The sequence below is a fragment of the Coptis chinensis genome, chromosome 5 (assembly GCF_015680905.1).
Source record: "Coptis chinensis isolate HL-2020 chromosome 5, ASM1568090v1, whole genome shotgun sequence".
Classification (NCBI taxonomy): Eukaryota; Viridiplantae; Streptophyta; class Magnoliopsida; order Ranunculales; family Ranunculaceae; genus Coptis; species Coptis chinensis.
Genome location: NC_141460.1, coordinates 82,931,372 through 82,942,562, shown reverse-complemented (window position 1 = coordinate 82,942,562; position 11,191 = coordinate 82,931,372). Strand labels below are relative to the sequence as shown.

The 11,191-nt window shown below is 35.7% G+C and overlaps 1 protein-coding gene and 1 long non-coding RNA gene across 3 annotated transcripts; one reads left to right on the top strand and one right to left on the bottom strand.

Moving 5' to 3' along the window:
* Positions 1–1,651: 1,651 nt before the first annotated feature.
* On the top strand, positions 1,652–2,627 carry LOC147499368 (uncharacterized). The gene has a single exon (XM_086559128.1). It carries the CDS (start codon positions 1,764–1,766, stop codon positions 2,421–2,423), a length of 660 nt encoding a protein of 219 aa, XP_086415254.1. The 5' UTR covers positions 1,652–1,763; the 3' UTR covers positions 2,424–2,627.
* Positions 2,628–4,781: 2,154 nt separating this feature from the next.
* On the bottom strand, positions 4,782–10,881 carry LOC147499367 (uncharacterized). Of its 2 annotated transcripts, XR_015195839.1 has the most exons (7): positions 10,549–10,796; positions 9,179–9,294; positions 8,401–8,500; positions 6,615–8,286; positions 6,036–6,140; positions 5,722–5,950; positions 4,782–5,493 (listed from the first exon to the last, which is right to left on the bottom strand). It is a non-coding gene; the product is annotated as an uncharacterized LOC147499367 (long non-coding RNA). The 2 variants fall into 2 exon arrangements; XR_015195838.1 differs by lacking the exon at positions 9,179–9,294 and having other exon boundaries at positions 10,549–10,881.
* Positions 10,882–11,191: the final 310 nt, after the last annotated feature.

Genomic DNA, 11,191 nt, shown 5'->3' with positions numbered 1-11,191 from the left:
TCTACTTAGATAGCAAACTTGAGTTAAGATCACTACCCAAATCCTAGGTGAGAATTTAGGCCTTCTTTGGATCGATATAGCCAAAAATTTACACCGTAGATGTTTTGATTAATATTTTTTGACCGCTAAATCCTTGTTTCCCCGCTAGTGCTAGATACCGAGATTATTTCGAACCTTTCATTAACCCTTTCTATTTCACCAAAAATTTATTACCCATCTATTAATCACAAATAAATAAGCCTACCTAGATGATGATAATTTACCCTATGTTTAACATAGGGATAATGTTGATAATATCAAAGCATTGCTGCTTGAGGAATGACAAAGGTGCAGTTGGTGGTTTAAACACAGTAATATTAAACCGGCGACATATCATTTTGGAATAATCAAATTATAATTTCGATGAAGTCTGAGAAAAATGAAGAGAAAAAACCTTGGTCCAAAGTGAACAAACTAGAATCTAGATGAGGCGTTGGCTAGTGAACTGCCAGGCGACTAGAAATGATATTCCGAGATGAAAAATATTAGTTCAACTTCTTATGCTAGTCCCGATGACGTGGCTCAAATGGCAAGAGAGATGTGGGCATTTGTGCTAGGGATCAATAAAATGGACGCCGTCTGAAATGATTTTGTCTATGAACTTTGGTTAAAAGGAATTAGAGTTAACAAAACTGATGTGGTAATATAAACTGTTAAAAATGATTCTTGCATGAGCATGATTAACCCTCTTTTCCCTTTTCCGACATGATCGGAGTTTTTATCTTTGTTTATTTACATCGAAATCACCGTTTAATAATTTACATTATTTACATTTAATTAAATTAATTAAACCAACTAAAAACCTAAAAATATTCTACTCACTAAAAGTTGTAATTCCGGTTGTGAACCTTGACGAGCCTAAGGTTTGGATGGTCCCTTACTTCGACCTATCCTACCAAACCCACGTTGAAATGTAAGGTAACTATTGACTAAACTAAATCGAAACGACTAAACGGACTTTGGTCTTTGGACTTTACATCGACTTAGTAATTTACATTATTTACTTTTCGACTTAAGTAAAAACCAATAAAACCAAAGAAACTTACAATTCCGCGTTTATCAGGGACCAAACTGTTTGATTTTTGCAATGTAGGAACTTCCGTTAAATTTCTCTAACATCGTTTCTAATTTGTATTTTTTTTTTCAACATTGCAAATTATAAAATTTATATTAATTTTTTTCAACATTACAAATTAATTTATATTAATTTTTTTTCAACATTACAAATTAATTTTCATTTTTATTAATTTATAAAATGAAAATTAATACAAATTATAAACGGTGTTAGAGAAATTTGACGGAAGTTCTTACATTGCAAAAATCAAACAGTTTGGTCCCCAAACTGTCAAGAAAATAAGTTTGGTCCCCATATTGTCAAAACGTGTAAAGTTTGATACCCTTTTTAGTTGTTTTTTCTAGTCATTATAAGGTAACATTTTAAAACCATCAAAGGAAATAGTGGAAAGCAATGAGAAGCCATACCACCCCAATCAAACCTTTCACTTTCATGGCTTTACCAAAAGCCAGCTGCCCTACAAAAATAAAGCAAGCCATGTGATGAAACCCACCATATAACAATAGCACACTTTCCCTCCCTATTTAAGTGTACTCTTGCAATTGCTCTATGGTCAGTCAGATTGGTATTTTTTCAAGCTTCTTTTGTTAGCCCCTGAACATTTCACTTTCATACCAACAGAAAATATCTGTTTTCTAAAACTAGTCCTATGGATCCTATCAAGATAGAAAAGCTTCAAGCCATGAACAAGTACAAGAAGAGTAGTACTCAGTTTCTTAAAGCCTTAATCCTATATTGTTCCACAGCTCTTATTTGTAGTATACTTTGTTTAAGCCCTTTCTGGCTCCCTTCCCTATACGCCTCCATTAAGGCCTTTCTCTTTGTATCTGTCCCTAACTTTGGTGTTCTTTTTATCAACCCCAAGTGCTTGTTTATAGTTAGCAATGTCATCGTTATCCTCCTCATCGGAGAGTCTAAGTTCTTGAGCTCAAAGTCATCGCCCGATACAGAAATATATGATGAATATGTGAAGAGGAGTAGTAGTCTTCGAAGGCATCCCTGTTCAGAAGAGATAGAAGTGAAGGAGACTAAGTTGGAGGTGTGTTTGGTTGAAGAAAATGAAAATAAAGTGATAAGGGTTGTCGAAGAAGAGGGAGAAGTTAAGGAAGAAAAAGGAGGAGAAGAAGATGACGAAGAAAAAGAAGGGGAGGTGAAAGAAAAAGAACATGAAAAAGAGGAGGCTTTTGATGGAGAAGACGAGCTTGGTTTGCCTACTGAGGAGCTAAACAGAAAGGTTGAAGATTTTATTGAAAAGATCAACAACCAGAGGAAACTTGAAGCAAGACAACTCCTAGTCTGTAGTAAGTAGTGCATGAAGGGAATAACCTCAACAACTTAATAAAACAAAAATAAAAAGTTACCTAGGTCGTAGGAATAGGCAGCAAGCTTTTCTTAGTTCAATTAGTTGTGGATTAAGAAAAGTCCATTGACCAAACTGTTATTATTTTTGTAATTAGAGATAGAAGTTTTTGTCAGAGAATTTTCAATAAAATAGACACTGTTGGAAGTGCAATTTCCTAATTCCTGCAGCCAAGTTCAATGTGCCCGCTCCATTTCTGCATGAAGAGAAATTGATGTACGAATTTATGCATTATCTAAAACCAAGTTTTACTTAATTAATTTGAGCCAAGCTGGACATCTATATCTGATATATTGGTATTCCACTATATCCCCTATTTCCCTAATAGAATTTCATCAAGAGGGTTGGAGAAAATTGAAAATAAGCTAGGTGCCAAATTTTGATTCTTGAATATATTATGAACAAGTTCGAGTTAATATCTCCCCCACTGGAACGGAAAAGACATATATGTTCTTCATAGTTCATACCGAGTGACACATCGAATCAGATTAATGGTTGGATTTGATCAGGGTACATTTGCTCAAATGAACACATTTACAATGAAGCCTACTATAAAATGTATAGACCATCTACGGCCAGGTTGGCTCATCACCATTCACTTGGACAAAGTATATCAGACAGAAATATGTGGACCCGGGTTTGGTATGAGTCTCTCAGTAAAGAAACAAGCAAAGAAGCTTTTCTTTTTCCAACTTTCTGTTGATGCAATGAGATGCTGATACAGGATCAAAATGCTACCGTTGATTCCGTTTCCTTAGCAACGAAGGTTATGTATAAAATACAAATTGTTGCACTTGCAAAGTCAGTTTTGTTTAAGTGGGGAGAAAAAGAAGGTTGGTGAAGGAATAAGATTTTCGAATCAGGGGTAGTAGACTAGTAGTGCAAGTGAAAATTGAAAACCTTCTTGAAAAGCAAATCAGTAAACAGGTGACTAGTAAAGCACGTCACAGTGAAACAACCAACCATGTTTGTGTAAGTGTATCCATTTCTCTTTGTAAACAATAAACAAACTCGGGAAATAGAGTGAATGCATCGAACAGGGGATGGCATGATAAACAAACTCTGGGAAATAGAGTGAATGCATCAAACAGGGGATGGTGTGATCTCATAACAATATGCAGAAAAAGAATAAGATTAATAAACAAAAATATAAAATTAAGAAGCTGAAGTATACCGCGTGTTCGTGCATGCTACCTTAGGGTATCCGCGAAAAGAGCTTAACAACAGGAAATTAACAATACCACGAACACATGGCAAACCTAGCAAAACTATATTGAAGGACATTAAGGAGTACTTAAGCATATGATTTCGTAACCAGTGCAGTGAAGGAGCTGACAAATATGCTAGATATGCAAGTCAAGTACAGGACGACAAGGAACCTATTTACTGCAATGGAAGCCTCCTGCAACAGGGAAATCAAGTCGAGCAAAGATGAAGCCAAACGACAACACAGGATTGGTTATGGAGGCGTTGCGAGAGACCATGAAGGACTAGTAAAGATTGCTCACACAGGTGTCTGGTCTAAAAGGTCCAGGTCCCAACAGAAGACACACAATGCTGAACATGTTAACAACAAGAAGAGAAATGAGGACCTACTTGCAGGCACGTTTGTGTGAAGTACCTGACTTGGTGGGTACTAGACTCTATTGACAGAATTGGCAACCAAGTAAAAGGTATAAGCAGAATGTACCAACATGGTGCTCTTGGTCCCAACCAGAAACAGGAATGATGATTAACACTAAAGGGTCAATCACAGAAGACAGCAATTGTTATGGTGGCATTATTAGGGACTGTGAAAATGATGTGTAGCTTGTCTTCACGGGAAGCTCTAACAGGAAATCAGTCTGACCTATGAACTCAAAGCAGTTGTAGCAGGGCTAAGGGGAGCTGCACTTGGGATCAAAGAAAATCATTATAACCTCTGCTTTACTGTGTGCAGTTAGATCTGTAAATGGTATAGATGAGCCCCCATGTTACTGCACAAATCTGATAGCATCAGTTGCAGGCTTGGTGCAGAAATGTGAGAGAGGGGACTTCAAGCATGTGTAAGGAGTCAATCAGGTTAACGAAGGATGCTTGCACTTTAGTATGACTCCTGTTGTAGTCGGTTAGGCAGTAAGATAGGGAAACATATTATTGTAGAGAGTAAAAACAATAGACAGAGAGCAGGAAATCCACATTTACGGAGTGAAACACAATTTTCTACATCTAATATTGCTTTAACATCTAATATTGGGATCAAGCGCCGAGTTAACTAACAAGTTTAGCTAAGCTCGCATGGATAAGAAGATATTGACCCCATATTGCTTTAACGAAATTTTGTTTGGTACTTAGATGAAGAAATCAGTATATCTATAATGATAGCAGTAAATTCATCCAAATTACAGGAGAGGCAGAACAGCAGAAGTATCTGATTTAAGTTGAGCATCGCGCTTTCAATTAATCACGAGAAAGAAGCATCCACAATGCAGCAGAACCAATGATTATAGCTGATGTCTAAATCTCATTATCAAATAACAGGGCACTAGCTTCCTTTGTGAATGACCTGAAGTGCTTTCTCCTATTTCTTCAGTAGACTCTGAGAACTACACACTACAAAATAGTATTTTTCTTTTTTTTTGGCTGAACTTTACCCCAAATGAGCCACTTCACTTGCATTTCACCTCATTATGTTATTAATGACTTCCCTCTTCTGAGAAATGCAGGGATACTTCTCTGTGTCGCAGCGTCCAGGACTTCAAGAGAAAAAGAAATGACTAACTAGTTGTGAAGGACTACTCTGCAAGAAAGTATTAACAGAGCTTATCTTCCACACAGCTATCCAAGTCCTTATAATGACACCTGCCTACAATATCATGTAGATATACATCAGCAAAATAAAACTTATCTCTTAATGCTTCAGAGTCGGCTGTTTTCTTTACAAGATGAATGTCTTAATTAGGCTTCAAGGTTCAATGCAATTTGCAGCAAATGTTTCTGCAACCAGTACGGGGAAGGCAATTGTAGCATCACAATGTACCTGCTCAACACCGCAGAAGAAGATATTATAACAATTGTGTTGGAATTTAAAGCAGTTTCAGTGAGATGTTGGGCCATGTGTTGTACCAATGCACAGGCATTACTTCCAAAAAAACAAAACAGCATACAAACATGTGCATATGTGAGAGCAACATGAAAACTAAGTATGTTTTCAAGATATTAAAGAATTTTACATATAAAAATGAGCTTAGAAAAACAGAAGGTGTACTTTAACTGTCTTGGCAGATCCTCGTGGTTTTCCCCATGATACAGCCTCGTCGGGTCGAGCACCAGAATCACTACCATCAAACTCTTGCGCCGTTTTTATAAAGACAGCATAATCTGCACCATTTCGCATCATATTGGCATTACATATGTGATGCTTAGGTAATCCTCCTCCAAGAATTATCATGCTTGTCTTCCTATGATTTGCATGAACGGCTTCCCTATTCATGGCCCTTATATCCGCCAAAAAGTTGAACATGTGTTAGATTTAAAAATAGTATGTGATGACTGTATGACAGTGAAAACTAAAGTGGTTACCTTGAACAATGTCAATAATCAAACCAGGATTGCGGAAAGAATGGAAGTATAACATATCCCCAACGAACAGTCTATCAAGCCTGGGCAGAAAACTGGAATACCATTCTGTAGAAGTTACAACATGAAATATCATTATAATACAGTAAGCAAATAAGATAATTAATCCCTAGCAAGAACTTCTAATGACATATAGATGGTGGACATAAGGGGCAAAACACAGACTCCAACTTAGTTCTTGAAAAAACAAAAGGCAATCTAGACGAGAGGACATGTGCTATGCATTGCCAGTTACTTTGAAATCGAAGAATTTTTTTTTTTTAATCCATATATTATATTAGATGAAGTCACAATAAAATCTTAAGGTACAAATGAGACAATTCAGCTGAGGAAAATGATGTATTTAATCATGAATAGCAAATTCAACTTTTCATTTCAATTAGTATAGATATGCACACTTCTAGAGAACTCCATGAAAAAAATATTACATTTTACTAATGTTCAAAGCAAAGTTCAATCACTCTCAAGCATCCAGTTAAATTTGTTTCACATAATTGCTAGGAAGCTTCCCGGTATGTTTACCTTGTATGCCCAGTGGAGATATGACCTTTCGTCATTTATTTCTTTCCCCAAGCGAGCGTGTAGAGAAAGGAAACATAGCTATGTGATCAGAAAAATGATATATGTAGCAGCATGTGAGGATTGTGTTGAAAGAGCATAAGGGATATTGATGCCAGTACCAACAACTCAACATCCATTAGTTGCAGAAACAAGTCAGCTAGAAGCTACATATCACTTACCTCTACTTTTTGCTCTTCTAACATCTGATAAAAAATCGGGATAATCCAATCCTCAAATTTGCAGTAGTTGTCATTTGGCACCAACAGGTTTCCAATATGATTTAATCCTTTTGAATGTAAACGAGCTCTATCTAGATTAAAATCGCCCTTATATGTGTGAGCAAGACATTTTATAAGGTCCTCCTCTATACCTCCTGTTGTAACCAACTAACCACTACTTCCACCTAAAATCAAAGTCCAAAGTAATTCAGCGTCCTCTTCTTGCCTTCTTGGGTGATAAACAAACAGAAGAAAATTGTTGTAAGCTCATGACTTGGAAAAGGACTATATATATAATATTTAAAAAAATATAAAAATAATAATAATAATCACTGAGATCATATGGTTAAACGGTTCTTCAAACTTCAAGGGTGACCCTAGTTGGCTAGTTAGCACTACCACATATCATTTACATGCAGTACACACATTTCAAGAGCCGTTTCCAATTTGTAGTCATCATGTATTATTAGCTCCATTATACCAACTTCTGTTATACACTAGCTAATTGGCCCGGCTATTGCCGGGCTTACTACATTAATAGTGGATGATCTTATGATTAAGCTAGTTGGATACGAAACGACATTGCTTGATATTGCTGGTGCTATGGGTTACCCGATGAATTTGGCACAATCTTGGTCAGGAAATGATGCATGCCATGGTTGGACTTTTATTACTTGTGATTCACAGGGAAAGAATGTGACTGTTATTAATTTCTCAAAGCAGCATTTTGTGGGTACTATATCTCCGGCTTATGGAGATCTTGCTTCTTTGAGAAATTTGTTATTGAATGATAATAATCTTACTGGTAGTATACCGGATGGATTGATTGCGCTTCCACAGCTCCAAGTATTAGATGTCTCAAACAATAATCTTACAGGAAAGATACCGAGTTTTCCTCCAAAAGTGAATGTTAAAACATCAGGTACTCTCCTTTTGGGTAGTGATACACCCGCTGGAGGTGACACTGATAATATAGTCATGGAGAGAAACAAAATATGAAAACTGAACTTGACTTGCTTCTTCTGTATTCTGTACCATATTTATCGTGATTAAATTCTATGGTGAGCACTGAATTCAGAAAAAGGTGAAATTGAAATTGAAAGAGAAAAAAAATGTCGGAAGAAAGAAACACACCTGTTCTATTGTTGGAATATAATATTAAACAACGGAAAAGATCTACTTAAGCTTGCTAAAGTATCAGTTACACTTGGTCGTGTTAGTAAATTTAGTCCCACACTGGTCAATTATGTAAGATATTGTGCAAGTTACCAGCCTTGAATCTTAGCTTCCACCTCCTTTTCCATTACTTGTTCTTGATCAATTTGTTTCAAGACCGGAAGGAGTAGATGCACCAAGTATTTGGAATAGTTATGTTCTCCATCTTTATTTAACTTCCTTTCTGACTTATGTTTCTCCTGAAAGAAAAACCATTTGAAATGTACATGATATCACTACTGCAGTATGAAGAAGAAAATGTCAAAATGGAAAAATTGATTAAGAGTAATAAATTACGCATGCTAAAAAAAAACCTTATAATTTCCATGTGTACGCAAGCATTGTTTGCAATTGCAGTTTCCGCGACAAACTAGGCAAGACTCAACAACTTCCGTGTGTGACAGGTGTGGATACCTACAATCAATAACAGTGAAGAGAAAGCATAACCATAAAAAGCGAGACTTTTCGGATAGAACTCTTTTTGCAGCTTCTGAGTTAGTCCGAAATTGAAACACATGGACAAAGTATGAAGTATAACTAAATGTGGTATTAAATTGTAGCCATCTGTGATAAAATAGAGATTACTAATGCCATGTGGTACATTAGAAATATTTGTTTCTTACTTTTTGATTGATCGGTAAAAAAATCATTTAATATCATCGATAGATAAATAACACCGTGTTACAATAGTTTACAAAATTATGTCTCATAGGCTCGTAGCATGATTCTACTTGACCATCAAAAAGTGCCCTACACTTGTTCTCCCATTCACATTACATGTCGCAGATATCGTTTTTCTAAGTTTATGTAACATGAAAGAGTAAATGAAAGCCTTACTCTTAGAAGATACTTCTTTCCAATTGTTTTGGGATGTTAAACTTATGATATTCAAATTTGAACCTAATAAGCTTCATTGTTTCCAATATCTTAGCAATGATTTTCCTTGCGTAATTTAAGGTTGAAATTTTGCAATAACACGGGATTAAAAAGGTTCCCAAATTCATCAAACAACAGTTATCAAAGTAAAAACTTAAAAAGCACAAAATCTCATTACCATAAAAAGGAGAACTTAACAACCACAAAAAGATTTACCATTTTAAGCATGAATGACAATATCTTTTTGTTTTACATTTCGTGCATCGGACAACTGGCCCTTTATCATTTCTTTGACATTGGTGGCACATAGTAGAATCTCCATAATCCTCTTTCTATTCATCCCAAAAAAAATATTATGTTCAACAATTTATTCGATCCAAAACACAAAATAGGAAAAGGACATGATATATTTTATTGATGAAAACAGATTATTAGTTTAGAATCTACATGAAGTAGAAACGAGAAAAACACTTACGATAGTTGGTTTTTCCTTGTGACACCTCCCGATGGAGTAGGTTCCTTCAAACAGGTTTTTAAACCTAGTCGATCTTACGCCCGCGACCTAGATCAGATTTTTCCTCCTGTCTGCTCCACTTTCTCCACTAATTCCTGGTCCCTTTTCACCACTTTTTCATCATTAGTCTTAGAGACTTTATCGCTTGTGCATGAACTGTTTGGCCTTGTCCAAGAGTTGCCAACTCAACATGTACTAATAACACGACAAAAGTTATTTTATCCGGCCTTAATCCAAACCAACTTCATCAAATTAAAAGCGATCCAAAGCTCCCTCGAGCATCCGTTTTGAGCCCTACCTGCTATAATCGTATTGCACGCAATGACATTATGAACAGGCATCCCCTCAAAAACTTTCTCCCCATCACTCATATTTCCACATTTCATATACATATGAGCAAGGGAGCTTCCAACAACTAAATCAAAATCAATCCCAGACTTCATAACATACCCATGTATCTGCTGCCCAAGTTTAACCTCCTTTGACCCCACACAACCCCTTAAAACACTCCCTAAAGTAAACTTATCAGGAAACAATCCCATCCCATGCATTTTCCCAAACAAACACATCCCCTCCTCATTAAACTCAAATTGTATCAACCCACCAACCATAGCATTCCACGTCGCAAGGTTTCTTTCCGGCATTTCATCAAACAAAATCCTAGCACTATCCAAATCCCCATTTTGAACAAACCCACCTATCAAAATATTATAAGACATAACATTCATCCTTGGCAATACACTAAACAAAGTTATACCACTCTCTAAATCCTCACATTTGCAATACATATTAATTAAATGATTCATAACAAACTTTTCTAAACAACACCCAGATGTTATAACCATGGAATGTAACTGTTTCCCTAGTGAAAGTGATTGTTTTGGTATACATCCTTTAATAAGGTGAGAAAACAAATTTAAACGCTTTATTGTGAAAAAAAAAAAAAATTACAAATCACAAATGGTCTGGCAAATTGTGAAAATAAATTTTGTTGATTTAATTTGTTGTTTTAGGCCAAAAATAAATAAATAAAGAAAATAAAAAGTTATTTGAGTGTAAGTGTGAAACTCACCAAGATGTTAAGCTTCCCATTGAACACTGATGAGGTCTCTTCCATTAATTTCTCTCATTGGGCTCGCACCGAGACATCGCAAACTGATCCGGTTAATTTATATCCCAACTGGCTCCAGTCATGCGGATGGATTGATTGGACTGGGGTTTTGACGAAGAGTCTTTTGCTCTATTTCTTCTTTCATTTTTTCTTGTTTTTTTTAGGTTTGGTGAGAAGAAGAAGTCTGGGTTTTTTTTTAATGGAGGGGGCTGAAGGATGACATTAGTTTAATTTTGGAAGAGGAATAAGAGAGAGAGTTTGAAGAGATGAATTTTTGTTTGGAGAGTTGGGAGTGTTTTGTAGAATTGAAAAAAAAATATAAAAGAGGTTTTTATTTATTTTGGGCTTTCTGAAAAATTGAAATCGGCAAAAGAGTAAAATTCATTTTTTATGTAAAATCTGATGTGTCAAAGAGAAAAAAAAAAAGGCCGACGTGGGTCACCTTGGGGCATTCTCAACTACTCAAGATTAATGGTCTTTGATTTTCACATGTTAATTAATCACACAATAATGTCTACCATCAATTTTTTTCATATTTTAACAATAACATTGTCTTATATTTGCCAAATTTTTTGTTAAGAATCAACGACAACTCGAAATAATA

Bases quoted from the DNA above. Each gene is read 5' to 3' on its own strand.
- LOC147499368 (XM_086559128.1), top strand. From the start codon at position 1,764: ATGGATCCTATCAAGATAGAAAAGCTTCAAGCCATGAACAAGTACAAG.